Source organism: Acanthopagrus latus, chromosome 8, assembly GCF_904848185.1.
Source record: "Acanthopagrus latus isolate v.2019 chromosome 8, fAcaLat1.1, whole genome shotgun sequence".
NCBI lineage: Eukaryota > Metazoa > Chordata > Actinopteri > Spariformes > Sparidae > Acanthopagrus > Acanthopagrus latus.
The window spans coordinates 2054812-2076785 of NC_051046.1; the positions used below are offsets into that span (position 1 = coordinate 2054812).

The window sequence follows — 21974 nt, forward strand, 5'->3', positions numbered from 1 at the left end:
AGCAGAAAAGCTTGTGTTTGCCTCTTTTTTGAGATTCGTGTGCTGGTGTCAACACAAAGTCTTTTATTTTGAAAAGTAACCGGAAGTCATATTGTTGTTTCGGTGCGTGACTTCCTGTCTGCTCTGTGCTAAATTCATCTGAACTGCAGCGTCGTGCTCCGGCAGAAGCAGTTGTCCTCCGTATCTGTGCCTGAGCTGGACGGAGCAGATCCGCAGCGGACCGGACCTGCTGGAAGTTAACACAGAGACTAGAGTGAAACCTATCAGCTCCACTGGTGCAGATTCTGTTGGATCCAGCTGTAACTAACTGGAGGGGAGCTGCAAGCTTTTAAAAACATGTGTGGGCCACTTGTGCCTTCATGTGGGTTGCTAGGGCTAGATGAGACCAGGTGTGAATGGTTGTTAAGTCCAGTTGCCTGCGATACAGCACAGAACATTTGCTCCCTGTCAACACACAACAGGAAGGAAAATGGAAAACAGGGATTCTGATCCTGAGTGGGACAGTTCTGGGTAAATAAAGGAGCAGTTCACGCAAAAATGATAATTCAGTCTTTATCTACTGATGGAAAGTTTTACTGTGAAGCTCCAGAAATGTTTTGTGGACTTCAAACCTCCACATGACTTTTCATGAGTGTGGCGTCGAGGAGATAAAGACATTTATATTTTCAGTTAGTTTGCAAAAAATGGATAAAAGCCTTTATTAAAATGAGTAAATCGGCACCAGTTTGATTGATATTCCCTTGACTGCACAATAGAATATGATTCAGGAAAAGTAGGCTACTGAAAATCTGAGCATAATAAAAAAACAAAATAGAAATGAACTGAGATAGAAAAGATTGTATAACAAAGGTTCAGTTGTTCTCTGAGCTCAGAACAGTGAAGACTAATGAATGAATAATGATTAATGTCAGTTCGACTCGGTGTTGTCCGGCTGTTGATGCTCATCGTTCTGTATCGTTTCTCCTCTGCAGGGCTTCCTGAAGAGCGAGCGTGTTTCCCGGATGGTTCAGAGCGGCGGCTGCTCGGCCAACGACTTCCGCGAGGTCTTCAAGAAGAACATCGAGCGGCGAGTCCGAAGCCTCCCGGAGATCGACGGCCTGAGCAAAGAAACGGTCCTGAGCTCCTGGATCGCCAAGTACGACGCCATCTACAGGGGAGACGAGGACATGCGGCGCCAGCCGCAGCGGGCGCACCTGAGCGCCGTGTCGGAGCTCATCCTCAGCAAGGAGCAGCTGTACGAGATGTTCCAGCAGATCCTCGGCGTCCGCAAGTTCGAGCACCAGCTGCTGTACAACGCCTGTCAGGTGAGCTGCGAGAAGTCAGCAGGTAGAAGTGGACACGTTTCACATACTGAGGCATCCTGAGCTGTAGTTCCTCTAACGTCCACTAGATGTTGCTGTAGGGAAACTTTGACACATTCATTTTATTTCAGATTTCATGATTTTAATGTGACGAATCGATGGATTTAATGCGACGCTGTGCTTTTTATTCCACGTTTTCCAAATTCCATCGATGTGTTTTTGGAGATCATAATGCTGTAAAAGATTATTGGGATCGTTTATAATATTTACGATAATAAGTACCTGTTTCAGTTTAGTGAGCTCTATCAGTGTCACTGCCTTCATTATCCCTCCCTCCGTCTTGCTCAGCCCAGCCGCTAGAGGCAGAAGTCGGCCCGTCATTCGGTCCGGTTCTGCTCGAGGTTTCTTCCTTTCAAAAGGCAGTTGTTTTTTTTCTCGCCACTGTTGCCAAATTCTTACTCATGGTGGAAAAGTTGGCTCCCTGTAAATAAGTGATCAAGGAGTTTGGTTTAGACCTACTTAATCTCATCACGAGATGAGTTTTGTTGTGAATTGGCGCTATACAGATAAAGATTGACTGACCGACCAGGATGTCGCCTGGTGCTTCGACTGAGTTGTTCCTTGGTGTCGACTCCTCACCGACAGACAAAAGCAGACTTAGACTTCAGGGCCTTTGTGAAGCTCCTAGAGAGCTGAAACAACTCGACTTACAAGTGAAATGTGAGCGTGCCGACACTGGATGTGTGTTTTCAGAGCTGCACCGAGGGACTGCCCGTCTTAATGGATCTGTTTCTGTGGACTTGAGTTGCTTTCCTTCCTTTTTTTGTGGTTGTGAACTGGATTGGAACTGGACTCTTCTGGGGGTTGTGGAGAGGACAAAACAGAGTATTCACCAAGTGGATTGGACAAGTCCTACACAAACACACACACACACACACACACACACACACACACACACACACACACACACACACACACACACACACACACACACACAACAATATTGAAAGGAGTTTTAGTCTATTGTGTTTTTGCAGTGCTGGATTTTGGACACAAATATTTCACTGCTGCCTGCGATGATTTGCTTTATCAAACATTTGTTTTCTCATTTCAACCTGAAGATTTAGATTTTAGATAAGTAATCATGCACGTGCCTGCATGCTGTAGGTTCAGCTGGGCTGACAGGACACTTTAGTGGCACGTTCATTTATGCAGACAGACTGTTGCAGCATTAAAACTCAGGCTTTTTCTGTGAATGTATATGAGTCAAACTTCTGTGTAAATTACAACAAAAGAGCCACTTTTGCGATTTACCGTATTTTCAGGTCAAACTCATTTTCAATGGGAGTGCTAAGGGCACTTTTACGATAGCATCAAAATCTTTTTATATAATATTTTTAAAACAGTAAGAAGTCTCGACACAACATGAAACTTTGCTGGTAGCATCACCAGGGTCTCTACACATGAACACCAGCACTGACAACATTGTTTGTGTACACAGAGTTACTAAAAATAAAGTTTTTGAACAGCTCATGTTAGCAGCAGCTTGTTCCGCTCGCCGCCGTCCTGCCAGTGGAGAAGAGTCGACCTCAGAATGAGACGTAACCTGGAGGACAGTTCAGGTGGAACTACTGTCGTCCAGCAACAACTATCCACGCGATATCACGTGACTTTTCCTGCTTTTTATTTCAGTATTGTTTCTTGTATGAGGTTCCTATTTCACCTTCAAGGTCAATATTGTTTTTCACTGACGACAAAACAACAAATTATCCGCGTTTATATGGAACTAAGCTTCAGCAGCGTTCCACCTTAACTGTCCGCTGTTGTTGATAATGAAAACAGTAAAATCCCAGTTAGAGTCCCTCTGCTTCGTCCTCCCTCTGCAGTGTGGAGACAAACTCTTCCGGAAAGCTCCTGTTGCAACCACACAGGCACTGCAGTGGATTATTTATCGAGATCGATGGTTTCCACTGTGTGCAGCGGCTGTGTGGTGCCGGTGAAAGAAGAATTCAAATCCATAATTGATTTGTTGTACAGAGACTGAGAGCATCGTGACTCTGCCCACGTTTGAACTCCTCATTTTATTTAGAATATCTGCCCGGACAGCTTTGCAGACGTTAATTGTAAAACCCAACTGAACTTCGTCAGTAATAAAACACATTTAAAACCGATTCATGTGGCGAAAATGTGTTTTCAAGGCAAATCTCTCTTTTGAAACATCAGCTCTGTGGGACTGGAGTTGATATGTTTTCATCCAAACATTTTGAATTGATGCAGCCTGTGTTCAAACCTCAGATCCGTTCAGCGTGACAGAAAAAGATGCTTTATACCTCCAGCTGACATCATCATCATCAAACCCCATCGTCTCCTAAATAACGATTTGGAACAACATTTCTTTTCTACGTTGTTTTCAGTCTTCGGGGCCGACTGGTTCTGCTCTCCTGACCCGCAGGGCTGTGACTCATCTTCCCTCTGCAAACTTTAAAGGTCAAAGTTAAAGTTGACAGACTGCAGCAGAGAGGATTTTCATTCACTCGTGGTTTTACAGGTGTTCAGGTGTCTTGTAATGCTTTTCCCTCCTTCCTCTCCTCTGTGTGATTGCTGTGGACAAATGACAAGACGGAGACGATGTGTCCGTGTCACTCCACCGTCGTGCAAAACATCATTATTGTTGTATCAAACTATATATTAGACTTTGGAGATTGTTATATTGTCCAATTGCGTAAGTGTTTCTTATCAAACTGTTCTAGATGTTCTCGAAATAGTGTTTAATCACGTGTATCCACAGAACAGATGATACCTGAAGTCCTCCCGACAATCTGGCTGAAATATTGATGTAGAGACAACTGGTCAGAAACATTGTGATACTTAGCATTTTATGAAGTGCTTTAGAGATGAATTCAAAATATCAAAATATACCTTGTGTCGCAATAAAGCCTGAAAACATCATGATTTTGTTTTCAGGACAGCTCCGTGTAATTCACACGTTTGGGTGCTGTGAACTTGTCATAAAAGCCATAAGAGAAAACTGAACAGGTCCAACCTCCGTCCCCTGCGAGACGATTGTGTCTTCATTTGGAGACTCGTTCAAGTGAATGTGAGAGAAGTTCGTGAACAGAATGGGGGTTTTTATTGAGTTACGTGTTTCTGCAGACCTGCACCGGAGTCTGACTGGACGCTGCAGAAAACGTTAAAGAGAAGACGAGTGGTGTGGGAGGATCGACGGGCAGGCTCGTTCCTCACAGATCAAAACTTGTGCAAATCGCATCAAAGCCGGTCTGCTCGGTTAGACACCGCTGGAGGAACGAGAGAAAATCTGTTCTGTTTGTTCGTGTGGGTGAAGAGACTTTAAAGGCCGGTCCACAAGCCCTCTGAACACCACTCTGCAGAGGAAACAGCGCGTCAGTAATCCTCAGCGATTCTCCTCTGCTGATTATTTCCTTCTCTGTAACCAGCGCCGAACATAAATAGCTTCCATTTACAGATGACTTCACGGCCCATTGAGACATCATTCTCGCCTGTATAACAACCAGAGTGAGTCTGTTGCCAGGACAGATTCTATTATTGTCCTGCTTCATTAGTCGCCTGAACAGAAAGACGATGAAGAGGAAATTCTGCGAGGAGGAGAAGAGAGCGCACAAATGAGGAAGGAACTCAAGCTAATCTGATTTTGAAACGCTCACCTGTGTTTTCAGGTTCTCGCCAAAATCTCGGCGTCACGTTCTGCCTTCAGCAAACTGTCGTCACACTTTCCAGCAGCAGCAGAGAAGTTTTTTCATCTGACGAGCTCTGATAGACTCAGCAAACACTGGCTTGTTCCTGAAAGGAGTTGGCTGCTGTCACACTCAGTGTGTCAACGTTTCCATAAAGTTCAAATCATATTTTTAGCGATTATGTTCAAGATATTCTAATCTCCTTTGCATGTCTTTCAGATCTTGTATCTTGTGTTTTCTCCCATTTTGACGACCTGGAAGCTTTTTGTTAGCAGACGATATAGTTCTATATTTACGACATTTTATATTAATGGTTAAATGTGACGTCTTCTTTGTACAGAGAACACGTTACACCTCATCAGTGCAATGTGACTTCAGGGACAAACCTTCACATTAATCACTATCGTCTCTCTTTCAGCATAGAAATGAACAAATTATCATAATAATTACACCGATTGTTGTTTTATGACACGATGTTGGAGATTCTCGCTCAGGTTTCAACCAGAAATCAACTTTGAAATCCAGCTTTGTGCTCACCGGGGTGAAAGATATTTCTCTCAGGAGTCGGTGGACAGAAATGTATTTCTTTAAGATGTAGAGATCGGCTCTGAAACACCTGATCGGTTTTTGTCCGAGAGGACGGCTTCTGCTGACTGCAGCGTTGACACCGAGGGAATCCTTCAGCCTGTCACGATCACATCTGTCAGACTGAAGCTTCTCTGACTGCTCAGCAGGTTCGTTCCCTCTGGAGCAACTTGCCTCGACTGTCGGACTTGAACAAAATCTGCTTTCTACCACCAACCAGCTGTATTTCAACCACACTTTGTTATATTAAATGTTTGTAATCGTGATTTAATTTGATTGTCACTGTGGAGGCTCTGTGGACCCGTCACTGAAAGTGTTGTTTACTGGTGTAATTACTGATTACAGCTCCTGTAATCATGAGGACTCAGTGGACAACATGTCAGACGGGACACCGCACAGACAGACCGACACAAACATGACTGAGGAATTATTCTCTGAAGGCAGTGATCATTTTTACAGGATTGATTTAGATTTATTTATTTATTTACTGATTCATTTTTGGCTTACTGTGTTCATGAAAGCGGTGCGTTCGATGTGCTGTGCAGGATCGTGACTTCACGAGATTGTGGACTGCAGAGACGTGAGTGAGGCTGAAGGAGGAGGTGAACACTTCTCCGTCAGGGATGGATGCAAAAGATGGAGGGAGATAAAAATAGAAGAGAGGAGGAACTCCAGCTGTGGAGGGACGGGGGAGAGTCCAGGTGTTCAGATCAGCAGGTCTCAGAGGATAAACAGCAGTGACATTGTGTGTGTGTGTGTGTGTGTGTGTGTGTGTGTGTGTGTGTGTGTGTGTGTGTGTGTGTGTGTGTGTGTGTGTGTGTGTGTGTGTGTGTGTGTGTGTGTGTGTGTGTGTGTGTGTGAAGAAGCACATGAAAGAAAAGGAAACACAGACATTTGTGCTCGTAAAGTGACTGAAAGGATCAGCGGATTATCAAAACATTTTTCTAATTTCTTTCAACCGACCGATCGATATCTCCATCTTGATATAAAGTGACTAATGAATCAGTTCCCGCTGCGATCGACTCCTAGTTAGCAGTAATACATGATATGCTACGTTTGGTTAGACAAAATAAAGTTTGCAGACAGACGGTTCTTATATTATGGCTTTTGGACTTCATGACGCTGGACCTTGGACTTTATTTGCTCTCAGCGATGGTGTTACCAGCCGGCCAGCTGATGTAGAAAAGCGAAGTGCTCTTGTCGGGCTGTGTTGTCTGGACAGTGTTTGGAGGTAAACAGGAGCAGTTCCATCGACGCCCTTGAAGGCCAGCACCATCGTCTTGAATACGATGTGGGCCACAACAGGAAGCCAGTGGAGCTCATGGAGGTGGTGGGTCACATGGGAGAATTTGGGAAGATTGTAAAAGAGGCGCATTGCACCGTTCTGGATACGCTGCAAAGGTTTAGTTGCAAAGGTTGAGAGTCCAGCCAAGAGGGAGTTGCAGTAGTCCAGGCGGGACATGACCAGCGCTTGGACCAGGAGTTGCGATGTGTCTCTGCAGGATCGGGCCACAGCAGTGATGTTGGGGGTGAAGGACAGTCTGTCGTCGAGGATTACATCCAGGTTCCTCGACCACCAATGAAGGCGATATGGTGACATCCTCGACAGTGACTGACAGGTCCATGTGAGAGCAGTCTTTCCCCGGGATGAAGAGGAGCTCAGTTTTGCTAAGATTAAGTTTGAGGTGATGAGCAGTGGAGATGTCTGCCAAACATTCCGAGACACACGTTTCAACAACTCGTCACAACCAGGACGTGAACCCGTTTCATCGGAGGAACAGTTCAGAAAATGACCGTCCTGCAGTTGTGTGGCGTTTAAAGAGGGACCTACAAACTCAAACTCGTGTTGGGCTGCTGGCCAGGTGAGAGCTTGATGTGACAGCGTTTCTGTTCTGTCAGGTTCCCTTAATGAGGGACTGTGACCATCTGATAAACTTCCCAGCAGGCTTTTCACCAGTTTTCACACCCCATGTTGCTGTCACATAGAAGGTGTGTGTCCCTAGAAGGCGTTTTCTGAGAAAGTTTCACACTAAAGAACTGTAAGGAATATATTTGTTTTCTCCCCTCAACACCACACTCAGTAAATCTAGTGGTTGCAGTTCGGATGCTGCCAGTTTTAATTCCAGCTTTATACATAGGTGTGAACGCACCACATAATTAAAAGACTGAGTTATATCCAGCCTGACTGTCACCCACAGCGCAGAGCTCTGCAGAGTCATGGTGGCAGTATGAAAACAGAGCTGATGTTTCTCTGCAGTGAGTGGGAATATTTAAGGTTGGGTTAGTTTTTGGATACCAACACAGGGCTGCTTGTCTGATCTCTGGTCTGTCCAAGAGGAAAACACAAATCCTTTTCATCGTCTGTGGACAGTCTGAGTCGGTTCATCATCTGGTTTCAGTTTGCTTGACATACTTTTCTCAAACTTTTGCACGCTCTGCAAGCTGCATGGTCACCAAACAGCCGGGTCGTCTGATTCAGTGATAGTTGCAGTTAACGGTCCTGCAAACCACCAGTACAACCAGGGTGCAACCTGCTCTGATTTCCAGCTGTTTTAATGGCGACCAAATCCAGCTGTTTGTCACGGGAAAGAGGGAAATCTCCAGCCGTTTGTGGCTCCTGAAAAACCTTCTGAGGAAAGGTTTTTATGGCATTTTGTGTTCATAACACTGTGATGTGTGGATGCCACCTGTGTGACGTGTCGACATGTTGTGAGAGACTCAAACAGCGTCATGTGACTGCTGCTGGTTGTCATAGTAATGCTCTGTGGGGCCGAATCAGAAATGCAGCCAACAAAGACGACCATAACAGAAGTCATGGTAACAACGCCAGAGTGTACACTGTGTGTGTGTGTGTGTGTGTGTGTTTTCGTACATGCAGCCAGCTGTAGGTGTGTCTGTAATCGCCTCGATCGTCCTCACACACGAGAGGCAGTTTAAATAACAGCAGCTCTGATGAATCTCCTTCTCTTAAAATAGAAATTCTTGTTAAGAACTCGAACGTGTGAGAATTCAGTCGTCTGCAGCAGAATCTCACTACTGAAGAAAAGTCAGTCGGTTCTGATTTTCTTTACTTTTTAATCAGACACCAGCGTTACAGTTCTGTCTTGGCTTGAGTCAGATACGCGGTGACATTTTTGTAATGATATAATTTCTCTACATGCAGGACGTTTTATTTGTCTTACTGGCCGTCGCTGCTGTTATTTCTTAATCAGGTTGATAAACCTATTTGTGCAGCGAGGCCACTGAAACGTGTTGAGCAGAGACTTTGATTAGCGGCGAAGAGGCTGCGAGCTCTATTATCTCAGTGCCGTTAATTAGATTTGAGTGTAATTAACCAGAGATACAACCAGGAATGCAAAGTAGCAGTATTTATTTATTTATTTTTTCTGACCACAGGTTAATCACGCAGGCGTCTGACGCTCCACAGACACGTCTGCTCAGACAAAACGCTTCTGGGTCACTCTTTTATCATTTTAAAAACAAAAGAAATCCTCCAAACAAAGCAAAATGAGGCAAAGGAAATGAGTTAATACAAGAAGAGGAAAAAAAACAGGAAGTGACACAAATAAGAGTGGAAGATTTAAATCTAAAGCATCATCAGGAAGGAAGGAAGGAAGGATCTTTTAAAGCTCGATATTTATTCATACACAATTATTGTTTGAATTATTATTAAAGTAAAATACCTCTTGACCTTCTCCGTCATTCAAAACACGTCATTTAAAAGTGTTTCCATCAGGCAGAACTTTTGACGTGCACGCCGGTTTGACCTCCATCTCTTTGGTAATTAATTCTTCTTTCTTCCTCGCAGTGTTGAGTTAATTAATACTCGGTGATCAACAGACCTCGTCAGTAACGACTGCAGAATGACTAAACATGTCTGTTATTTCCGACGGTCTGCACGCGGATGCACACGGCCACGTTTCTGAAGTGTCAGCAGAAAGAAAACAGAAAGACAAAACAAACTATTAAATCATCCGTGAACAAATCTCCATCTCCTCACAGTTAGTGAAGGCAGGCGTGAGGCCCGATGCTGGCAATATTATTTTATTAAATAATCAGATTATATTCAGAGCACCTCTCAGGTGAGACCCTCCGAAGATGAAATCCCAACTTATTAAAGTTTCGTACGCGATGTTTGGGCTTTCGAGACTGAGTAGAGGCTAAACCACAGATGAGTTAAGAACGCTGTCACAACGCTGTGCTGATGCTTTGGTTAGGTTTAAGCAGAAAACCTCCTTGGTTAGGGTTAGAAAAACATCATGGGTCGGCTTAAAATACTTGTTTTGGTTGCCGCGATCATGGCTGGATTTTTAGGTCAACACAAAAATGGCTTTAAATGTCCCTAAAAATATCCTCTGGTGTGCTCAAATGGTGGCAGCCTTCTTGGCCTGTAATAAGCCCATCACCATCTCCTCCTCCTCCTCCTCCTCCTCCTCCTCCTCCTCCTCCTCCTCCTCCTCCTCCTCTTCCTCCTCCTCCTCCTCCGGTATCTGTATCTGCAGACACAAACACCGGCACAGAAACCCGGAGTTCAGGCTGGCTGCGTCCCCGTGACTTCTGTTATGGTCGTCTTTGTTGGCAGCCTTTCCGATTCTGCCCTGCAGAGCATTTCTATGACAACAAGCAAGTCGTATGATGCGGTTCAAATCTCTGCACCGTGTCATCATGTCAGAGGGGGGCACACCCAGAAATCCAACTGTCAGACCCTGATATAAAAAGACTTGGAGGAAAGCACAGGAAACACACAGCGTGCTTTAATTTTACTCAGTTTTGAGGGCAGAGCGGCTGAAAACACACAATGTGAGGAAGGCGTTCAACCAATCAGCGTACTGTGAGGAAGAGCTGTGGTTTAGATGTCAAGACCAGCGTGAGAGGCGACTGTTCATTTAAAAAAAAAACCTAACAACACTGGCATCCCATCAAGAGGTTAGCGTAGCTGCTATAGCATCAGTTTCATCAGAACTGGAGATGATATTTCATTGAAGACTGAAGTCGGAAACGTAACGAAGGCAAAAGTCAGTTAGCGTGAGTTTACCAGCAAGGTGAAGGACCAGAGCTGACGAACATGTTCAGCAGTCTGTCCAGGTGTCATCGTGTTTGTATGGAGCAGAAGGTTGAAGTGTGAGAGTCACAGGTTGGATAACGAGACGGACCGAAGACGTCTGGAGTCTCACGCTGTAACATGTTTTTCTGTTTTGGTCCCACTTTGATTTTCACCCCTCAGCGTTTTTTTTTTTTTCTCTCTTGCGCTGCAGGTCTGATTAACTCTTCTGTCTAAACTAAAGGAAGTTTGCGAGACACTGACGGCTGATTTTTAACTGATTCTCTGGGACTCGTTTTGGCACAGGCTCAAATTAAACAGCTTATCTTTCCTCTCTGTTATCTCCTCTGAAGGTTCCACTCGTCTCTTTGGCTTCGGGCCAGTTTCAATCAGGGCCGTTTTATCTCTGATTGTCATTTTAGACGCCTCTGCTCATCACAGATTTGTGAAACCAGGCGCTGTTTTCTGCCCAGTAAGCAAACCTCGTTCAATTTTCACCCTGCTTTCATCTTCTCTTTGAGCGTCGCTGACATCCAGTTTAACAGACGACTTGTCGGCTGATCCTTCCTGCTCAGAGTGGAGCTCTCAGCACAGCCTCCCTGTGGTGGAGGTTAAACTGTAGCGACAGCTGTGAACTCATTTTATAAGCCTCCAGTTCCCCTCCACCAATCCAGAAAGTTCACTTGTTGTAATAAAGACAGAAAAAAAACAAAGAAGAGATGACAAAAGACAAGAGGCAATGCTAAGCTTAGAAAAGCACACGATGAGGACACGTCCTCCTGTACATGAGCAGTTTCAGCAGGCGTTAAACTCTCTGATCATCTCAAGCTTAGACTGCTGTACAGCTCCTGCTATTCAACCTCTGCAGCTCATCCGGACTAATGCACTAGGATTCATGCCGGCTCACAAAATACCTGCCAAGTTGAGAGATATCTACACATCAAAAAGCTCCCGTTTGAAGGACTCTTAATTGCTGCGTGATCCGTGGAGCCCAGGGCTGTTCCTCTGACTGCTGCTGCTTCATACAGTGAAGCTGTGACTCTCTGTATGTATCTGAAGCAGTCTGAACGGCCTCGGGCTCCGCGGATCACGCAGCAATTAAAAGTTCTTCAAACGGGAGCTTTTGGTGCACTGCCCCTGTACGCTACCATCGGTTCAATCAACAGCTCTCGCTAAACGAAATCCACTTCTTGTTGACTTTCCTCGACGGTGATGGATTTAGATTATATGATGAAGTTGATGTATTTGCATGATTCATGGGCATTTTGACTGAATAGGTCAGCATTTTTCTAAAATGACGTAGATGTAGAACCTGAGTGTTTCCTGTCGTGTCTGGCGCCGGGACGTTTGTTGTGGATCCGTTGGGGCCTGTATGTTGAGGCCTGGGGGCCTCCGCGGATCTGACGAGGGTTAGGCGCCACTGGATTAGGATCTAGGGTGTTTGGAGACCCGGTCGACGCCTTGAGCTCTTGTGTTCCTGGGCAGTTTTTGTGGTGTGTCAGGTGGCATTGTCCTGCTGGGGGGCCTCTGCCATTAGAGAGTACCATGGGGGAGTTTTGGATGGGTGGTTCGTGTCAAGTGGCACCCACATGAATGCTTGGACCAAAGGTTTCCCAGCAGAATCGTTGTGTTGACTCTGGAACTTTCTTTACAAACGTATCATCAAACAACACGGTGAAACTGGTAGACATCTGGCTGCGGTCTTACAGCCGTCTCCTGAATGAAAGTCCTGCTCTTGTTTGACCCGATCGTCCATCCCCGAGCTCTTTATACGACTTCTCCTCACTTCACTTCATTACTGATAGGCGATGTCTCCTGTGATGTTAATGTCCTCGGGGTGGCTGAAGCGAAGGTGAAGCGAAGTGTCTGGCCTCTCCTGCCACAAGCTGAAGTGTCTTTACGCCAGACAGGATTAAAAGGTCTCTGTCCAATGAGTGTAATGCTGCTTCTTCAAGGCGATAATGGTGAGGGGGATTTAACCAAGGCTGGTCGAACAAGGATAAACACACCTGGAGGCTTTATCTCTTCCCATTGTGTTTGCGAGTTACTAGAGCCAGAAAATCCTGATCTGAGCCAAAGAGCCGAGGCCTTGACAGAACAGTTCTCAGTCTGATGACTCTCTGTCATTTAAAGCACTTACACTGCAGAGCATTTCTCTCAAGTCTTAATACAGTTCCCTGACTGAAGGCCGACACGTTTTCTGATGCCAGTCGTTCTCCTGAATGTAAGTTAATGTTACGTGCTAATTAAGTGTCAGAGGGGGATGTAGCAGTGTGTTTTACAGGTGTTTGGGATCATTATTGCACTGCTGAAGCCAAAGAGTGAGCTGTGTGAGGAGTCTGATCGGTCTGCATGGAGTGCAGCTGATTGTGCGTCTCACCAGTGATGTTGTATTGTGCAAATGAGAGCGATACATCCATCTAAACACAGTTTAGTTCTTACAATAAGGAACCACAAGTCTTTTAAAAGTTTTGCTGAGAATCCTGTGTTAAATCGCCTTCTCCTGGTTTCATCCTGGAGTCACACTTCTTCCGTATCGCTCCCAACTTTTTTGTACGTTTTGACCTTCTTAGTAATCCTGACCTGAGACAGAGAAATGAAGAAGAGGAAGAAAATTTAAACACATTTTAAACGTCCTGGAGAGAAGGAGAGGAAGTCGAGCTCAGCACGGCAAATTATTCTGTGTTATTGTCTGAGAATTAGAAATAAAAGTAAAATTATTTGACATGAAAACTTTGTTTCATTTGACTTTTTTTCCGGCTGTAGGAACCACAGAACCCTGCTTTGGTTTTAAAATGAGTGACTGTGTCTCAGTTCAGGGTCTGCATCCTCTGAAGGACCTGGTCTTTGTGGTCTTTGTGGTCTTTGAAGGCGAGTCCTTCAGAGACCTTGTTAACCTGGTCAGCTGTAGTTAAATGTGACGGTCGAGCCTTTGGAGCGTTTCCTGCTTCATCACCAGATGTTTTACCATTACGTCACGATTTCTGTCGCCCAGGCCCGCAAAAGTGACGATCTACGCCACGCGATGTCGCCATTTTCTCTTTTTCTTTCTACTTTTTCTGGCGTGCAAAGAATCCTGGGATATGTGAGGCCATGAAGGATCATATCCTCATAACAGGGAGAAGAAGGAGCATCTGGAGGAGCCTTCAGACTGGGACAGACTTCACGATGTATTTGCTCCTCTGAAGGATGCAGACGCTGAACTGAGACACAGCAGAGGTCTCAGGGTTCGCGTGTATGTGACTTCCGTTTGATTACAACTGAACCGTCAATGTGAAAGTGACTCTTGAGGCTGTGAGGTGGAATTTGGTGTTTTCCTGTTCACTTCAATGCAGAGAGTTGTTCTGTTGCAGCAGCATCTAGTGGACGTCAGAGGAACTGCAGCCGAGCAGCTTTAACTCTTCCAACCAGAAGTAAACAAACATGATTTAATATTTCTCTTGTGTAATTGCCACTGCCTCTCAGTCCTAATGAGGTAATTACTGTCAGCTATTACCACCTCAGCAGCTGATTAGTTCATCAATACAATTCTTCAGAACAGACCTCTCCTGCTGAGTCTCTCTTTCACCTTTTGATTGGTTTTGTGTTTGTGCAGCACTCTTACAGGCCGACTGATGAAGGTCTTGATGTTTTTGTCTTCTCTCTCTCTTTCTCACAGCTGGACAACGTTGACGAGCAGGCGGCTCAGATCCGCAGAGAGCTGGACGGGAGGTTACAGCTGGCCGAGAAGATTTCCAGGGTGAGAAACTCACGTTTACCTCCTCGTCATAAAACCCAAACTCATCGCGTCGTAATTAATAAGTGAAACGTGTTTTTGTGTAATCTGAAAGGTGTCGTCTTGTTGACAAACTCCACAGAGAAATCTCACGAACGCTGCAGCTCTGCAGAGCTTCTGGCTCAGTTGTTTTAATCTCAGTGTTTCCAGCACCAGCTGTTTTCATCAGACAGGTTCTGATAAACCCAGTGCACACTGACCGCCCGGCACCAGACAGCAGACAGACCCAGTTAAAGACGAGCTGGTGAAGAAAGTTCACACCAACCAAAACAACCACGCAGTCGGATATTTTTCTCAGGAGTTGCTGAATTTGGACGTATGCAGATGTTTTTATATCAGATGTGTTGAGAGAAGACAAACCGGATAATTAATGCAGCTTTAAAGCTGCGTTCAGCTCTCTGATCTGACAACAATCACGCAGTCGTTATCCGACGTGTAATCTCCGAATCCAACAAAACTCCTGTCAAAACATCTTCCTCAATTAAAGGTTGTTTTGTCATTAAGTAAAGTAATGATGGTTGCCGTGTCAACCGGTGCCACATGCAGGGGAATCAAAACGAAGACAGCCTGACAAATAAATCCAGCTTAAAGCATCTGCGTGTCTGTTATCGTGGTTGTCACAGTGTGTACGTTTTGGAGAGACGTGTGAAATGATCTTCTGACTAGAGATGTTTCCAACCTGACGATCAGAACACACAGCGACCAAACTTACCAACAGACTCCATCATGGACTCCGACAGAGGCGGGGTCGATCCCTCCGTCTCTTTCCATACCTGCTGACCTGATCTCCAGCTGCTGTGGTCATTACTTTTTCTATAACTACTTAAGAGCTTCTTGCTTTACTTCCTGCATTGTTTTCCAGCTTTCTCTGTACTTCCTCTTTACCGATGATAGCGAGGAATTATCTCCACCCTCTGGGATCCGAGCCCTGTAATGGAGTCACACGCCAAACACCAAAGAAACAGCTTGGAATTATTCTCTTTACTCTTAAAACTGAGGTGATTTAAAGAAAGACGTGTTTGTTTAGTTTCCCCTTTAGGTGCCAGAAGTGTTATGAAACTCAGGACGGTATGGAACAACTTTTTACAATTGAAACACAAACTGAACTGTACTGTTTGGTGGAAATGGGGCTTACGTTCACTGAAGGCTGCTCTCGGATTCTCAGTGAGCTCCGAGAACATGAGCACTTTAAACAATGAATGTGAAAACTCGTGTGAAACACTGAATATGCATCATTCTACACAGTGAAGCTCGAACATTAAAACACACTGTTATTTTAACTGTGTGTGTGTGTGTGTGTGTGTCCGTCCTGCAGGAGAGGAGATACCCGAAGTTCGTCTCTGCCGAGATGGAGCCTCTTTTTGTGGAGGAGCTGCGTTCGTCGGTCAACCTGCTCATGGCGAACCTGGAGAGTCTGCCAGTGTCCAAAGGAGGTCCGGACTTCAAACAGAAGCTCAAACGCTCCTCCATGAACAACTCCTTCCTGGACATGGGAGACGAGGGAGACATCCTGTCCAAGTCAGACGTGGTGCTGTCCTTCACTCTGGAGGTGGGATTTCATCTCATGTGACAGTTAATTCAGTTTCCTCATCTCGAAAATATAATGACATCATACATGAGGTCTGGAAACAGTGTGCCACATAAAGTTCTCTCATGTCTCCAAAAACAGAGTCACAATGTGTTTTACAATAAAAACACAGAATAAAATCCCAAAATATAAAAAGATACGGCTGAATGTGGTCGAGACTGGACCATCGATTGGTCCAACAAACACTGGAAGCTGATTGGTTTGAACATCTTAGTTCACTGAATGTTTTGGCTGCTCAGACTGAACACATGGTTCTGTTTGAACCCTCTGCTGGTGTTTTCAGATTGTGATCGTGGAGGTCCAGGGTCTGAAGTCTGTGGCTCCAAACCGGATCGTTTACTGCACCATGGAGGTGGAGGGAGGAGAGAAGCTGCAGACGGACCAGGCTGAAGCCTCCAGACCACAGTGAGTTCTTCTCAGACGAGCTGATGTTTAGACTTCAGTATCATCTGGTGTTTCCCTCAAAAAGTTACAGCGACAGGCAGCTGAAACACACCGTTACCTTGAGTTAAGTTACAGATTTCACTGGTTTGAACCTGCGATGACTTTGTGTCTGATTCATCAGCTTCTGTTTTCTTTTGGGGACGTAGAACATCGCTGTCGACGGCCACGACTGCAGATGACAACACGGAGGCTGAAACTTGAATTCACTTCGAACACCGAATCTGTTTCATTATGATTATACAAGTTTACCTGCAGAACTAATGACTGAATAATGGCAGAATCAGCTGTACGGCAGTGAATCATAAATGCTTAAATTCTGGATTCACGTTTATTATCGTGCTCGCCAGCTGCTGATTTTAAACTAATCAGCCGTCTGCTTCGTGTCTCTGTCTTGTTTTTACGGCAGTACGGTAACATACACGATTTTCTCATGTTTGATATTTTGAGGCTGTGGATTTTATATTTAAAGGTTTCTGCAGAAGTGCAACACAAAGCCTGTGATCGTTGTTGTTGTTGAAGCGACGTTAACACTTCATGTTTACAGCCCGCTGAGTTTTTCTCCTCTTGACTCCTAACTGGATTATCGTCTGAGCTTTTGAAGATGAAATGAAGACGCAGACCTCGGTGAGAATCCACTTCAACACAGTTACCTGACACTGAATCAAAGCAGATCTTTGAAATTCAGACATCTCGGGTTGTACAGAGATGTCGGCTGTACTCCACATTTTCTCTAACAGGAGGGGCGTGACACTCGGCGTCCTCAAACGCCTCGACAACCCGCCCGGAGCGGCGTTTCTCATTCTTCAGTCGAGGCTTCTGCAGCGAGAAGATGAGGCTGTTATGTAACTCGGTGATGGGAGTCAGTCTCTCCTCATCACATACACAGAAACACACTCTGGTTCCTGGAGCCCAGCTCAGCTCAGCTCTGAGCCCTCTTTATGTCTCATGTTGTAAATATGAGCCAATCAGAGAGAGCCTCACACCTGGGACTCATACAGACAGGTAGTTTGTGGATTGGACAGTTTTGGCTCCTGTCATCCTGCATCGTCAGGACCCGCAAATCAAACTGTGTTGACTCACAGATGTGTAGAATATTTGTGGAATTGAATCTGTCACGTAGCTTCCGCGATGTGACTTCAGGACAAACTGTCTCCACAGTCTTTGTCTTTATTCTCCTCGGCGCGGCGTTGCAGCCTGCTGGTGACCGTTTGGCACACAGTTCACAGTTCTGCACCTCCTCTGCAGCAGTCGTCGGTCTTTGGATGAACGGCGGACAGCGGGGGTCCTCGCAGTAATGAGGCTGCCCTTTCACATGCCCCGGGGTTCTTACAGAGAGGTTTCTTTCTTTCCTCCAGCGTCCGCCCACCACACACAGCCAATTAGACGAGCTCACCGTCACCTGGCGACCTCGTCGGTCAACAGGGATCGTGCGCTGTGAAGCCGGCCTCGCCGCAGCTCCTGTAACCTTCACTGTAATTACCCAGCAGCCCTCATCTTCAATAACACACCCGTACACTTAATGACATCATAGTTAACTGTAATTACACGGACAACATGATGAGCTGTGATTACAACACCGGCCAATTACTCTGATGACTCCTGCAGTCGCAGCGTAACGGATCTTTAATCACCGAGGACCTTTTCATTAAGAATACCCTTAATTATTGTGGAATGTCAAGCTGCTGTGACTCACTTTAAAGGACCGAACCGCTGTTTTTCCTACATTACTGATCAGATATCATCCTGATTGTCGGCTCTTTTAGTTTCCTGACAGACTTGCATTCGTTGTTTCCATACAAAATAAAAATGAGCTTGCAGAGACGCAGGCAGAGATTAAAAAAAAAAAAAAAAAGGTTTATAAATTAAATCTGTGTGTGTAACAGTGTTAAGTCTGCTGCAGGGCGTCTACAGCGTCTATCTGTACCTCAACTAATTCACCGCCTTCCAGAAAATGATGTTGAAGCTGAGGTTAATTTCAAATGTAGCCTGAAGAGTTTGGATGGTAAATTGATTTTAAAACAAAAAAAAAAAAACGCAAACAATTATTAAAATGACGAAGCGCCTCAGAGACGAACAGCGAGCTGATAGTGGAGGGCAGAGAATCACGTTTACTCAGTTAAAACGTCACTTTATCAAGCGACAGTGTTGGAAATATAATATTTCTACCAGACGTAAAGGAAATGTTGTGATTGTTGTAGATGGAACTGATGGACTGGACCGAGCTGCACCAGATGTTTGTAACAGTTTTATCATCAAATGTAAAATACATTCAGCTTCCCTCTGAGCCTTTCTGTTAGATCTCCAGCTGGTAAACAGGAAACATGTTGTTCAGACAGTAAATGACAATATAGTGAAACACTGTTGTGATAATTTACACAATTCTGTATATTTTGACATTTCTTTTTTTTTTATTTCAACTTTTAGACACAGCACATAAAACACGATGATAAACCTTGTATATATCTCACCTTTCTACTATTTTATTTATGATATTTTCAGTGCGTTTCAGATGATCGAGGTTCTGACAGGTTTGTTGGAACAAGCTGATAAATTAAACAAAGGAAAGAAATAAAGTAAACATCTCTGTCTGGGAATAAGTTATGAAGATGAACTCTCTTGTCACATTAAGGTTTTATCTTTAGAATATTTTATTTGTTGCATTACATATTTGTCTTGTGTTTATAAGCTGTAAGTTGGAGCTCAGGCCTGAAGAGTTCAGGGTAACAAATGAAATCATTTTGAGTCTTTCCTTCTTTTCCCCTCGAGGTATCGCTGCCTCGGGGAAAACTGTCGGCCGGATGTTGATGTGCGTTATTTCCCCACACGTTCTGTTGTTTTCTGTTGTGGTCGTGACACCACGGAGTCTTTAGATATTTCAGCTGTTAGTTGTAATATTTATTCCATCATAGCAGCTGTGGCGTAACATTAGACGAGACTGTGACGAAATCTTACCGTTCGTCCTGCAGTCTTTCTTCCCCCGCCGTCTGGTTTTAATGTTTTCATCGCTCAAGGTCGGTCAGATTTGTGCAAAACGAAACGAGACGCAGAATGAAAGTGTGACAACAACAGTCATCAGGTCAGCTGATGCACGAGGTCAGAGCTGTTTGTATCGGTGTCTGATCTCCGTCTTACACATCTGATGTCTGTGTGTGTGTGTGTGTGTGTGTGTGTGTGTGTGTGTGTGTGTGTGTGTGTGTGTGTGTGTGTGGCGTGAACACACCTTTCTGCACAACGTTGCCTTGGAAACTGTGGCAAAACTGAACACGGAGCTCAGCTTTGCTTTCTCACCCTGAACAAGGGATGGGGTCACTTGTCATCCTTGCAACACACACACACACACACACACACACACACACACACACACACACACACACACACACACTTACACTTCAGTTAAAGTGGCAGTTTCGACATAAAGACGTGTGCGTGGCTCTCAGAGTGAATAATGGCCGTGGCCCCGTCGCGGCGAGCAGGAGGCGTCACTCTGCTCCATTAGAGTCTCCGTGAGATGAGCAGTAAGTGATTCTCGACAGCAGCCGACACTGATGGGATTGTTTACTGCCTCTGGATCTGTGGATCTGTGGATCTGTGGCTTACACCTGATGAGATGATGTTATTACGTGAAGCTGAGAGAAAGTTTGCAGGAAATTTAAGATTTAAGAATTCGTTTGCCGGCTGTGATATAAAACCGCATGTCTGACAGATTTTTTTCTTCTTCTGTCTTTTAAAAGCAATTTTAATTATTTTGGATTTATTTGCATGTCACCCTGCAAAAGTCCTACAGAAACAAACTGGCCTTGACCTTTTACTTTTCACACACGGCTGAGAGTAACGCTGCCTGTCTCACTTCTGTTGATATTGTGGGACCTGCAAAACCAAAGATAAGTTAAAACACTGTGGTTTGTTCAGGTTGTGGTTTTGTCTCGTCACAACACTGCGTATGCTCTGGTTAGGTTTGGGTGCAAAAACCCTTTGGAGGTGACGTTTCCTGCCGTGTTCGGCCTTAAATACTCCGAACACGGCAGGAAACGTCCCGATTTAGCAGCTTCATCACCTTTAACTTCGCCCCCCCCGCGTCCTGATTTGCAGTGAATAAGCATGTTATGTGAACTTGATGTGATTTTATACAAATGTCGATGTGGTTTTGTGTGTTTTGCAGAGGCTCGTTTTAAAATGTGTGAGTTAACCCAATGTGCAGGATCGATACAAACTCTGAGTGTCTGCACAGGTTTGAAGAGGATCCTGGTGTCTTTCAGGTGGGGGACTCAGGGGGACTTCACCACGACTCACCCGCTGCCCTCCGTCAAGGTGAAGCTGTTCACAGAGAGCACCGGGGTTCTGGCTCTGGAGGACAAGGAGCTGGGCCGGGTGAGAGTCCGCCGTCACTACGCATGACAACACAACAACACAACAACACATCACCACAGAAAGTATCCCAGAACATCTGATTTAAATACACACATCAGTATAAATCCATACTGAGCAGACTTCGTCTTACATGAAGCTGAAACCAGAAAGAAAACTTCATTCATCATCTTAAAGAGCAAATCAACTCCGTAACAAACAAACTGTCTCCCTGAGTAATGAACTAATTACTGACTGAACTAATAAGACGAACGTGATTGCAGACGTGCGTCTTTGATAACGTCTTTTGATGTCAGACGTGACAGAAGCAGCTCAGCGAGCGTCAGTATCAACTTCACAGCAGCAGCAGGATTTAAATGTGAGCGTGTAAAAATGACAATTTAAGGGGTGAAATTTAACTTTTCACTTTAAATTCACAGACACTTCACACTCATGTTCCCTCAGACTTTACATGACAGACAGTTTTTACTGAAAGACGATTTTTACAGACTAATTACAGGCAGAGAAAAAAAAAAAATATCATAAACCCAGCGCAGGATCAGAGTCATCGGAGGAGATGATGAAATATTAAAATCAGCTGCAGACTTCCCCTGGAGAAATAAAAACCACGGGTGAAGGTTTTAGACCCTTTTGATTACTGCTGGATTCTGATTGGACGATGAGCGGCGGAGTTCAGAAAGTTTTTCAGACGTCCTTCAAGATGTCGGAGACGTTAAAATCGTGAGTCACGACAAAAACACACTCGAGACTCCTGTGTGTGTGTGTGTGTGTGTGTGTGTGTGTGTGTGTGTGTGTGTGTGTGTGTGTGTGTGTGTGTGTGTGTGTGTGTGTGTGTGTGTGTGTGTGTGTGTGTGTTGTCATCAACTGCTGATTGTCATTTTCATAGTTTTGATCAAGACTGATGATTATTAATTGATTTTGTTCCTTGATAAGATGAGAGTACACTGATTATTCTGTATCTGTTATGACGCTTGCTAACCCATCCCCGTCCTCCCTCCTCAGGTGGTTCTGAATCCAACCACAAACGGGCCGAAGCAGGCCGAGTTCCACCGCATGGTCGTCCCCAAGAACAGCCAGGACACGGAGCTGAAGATCAAACTGGCCGTCCGCATGGACAAACCCCCCAACATGAAGCACAGCGGGTGAGTCTGCCGGGCCGTCG

General features: G+C 44.9%; 1 protein-coding gene across 10 annotated transcripts in view; it reads left to right on the top strand.

Moving 5' to 3' along the window:
• cadps2 (Ca++-dependent secretion activator 2) overlaps positions 1–21974 on the top strand; it is a 160626-nt gene that overhangs the window by 55837 nt on the left and 82815 nt on the right. For all 10 annotated transcript variants that reach the window (XM_037106757.1, XM_037106759.1, XM_037106758.1 and 7 more), the window contains 6 exons: positions 972–1304; positions 14299–14379; positions 15731–15964; positions 16287–16408; positions 20704–20815; positions 21815–21954. In XM_037106757.1, the coding sequence (XP_036962652.1) occupies positions 972–1304; positions 14299–14379; positions 15731–15964; positions 16287–16408; positions 20704–20815; positions 21815–21954 (1022 nt within the window). The remainder of the gene's footprint in view (positions 1–971; positions 1305–14298; positions 14380–15730; positions 15965–16286; positions 16409–20703; positions 20816–21814; positions 21955–21974) is intronic.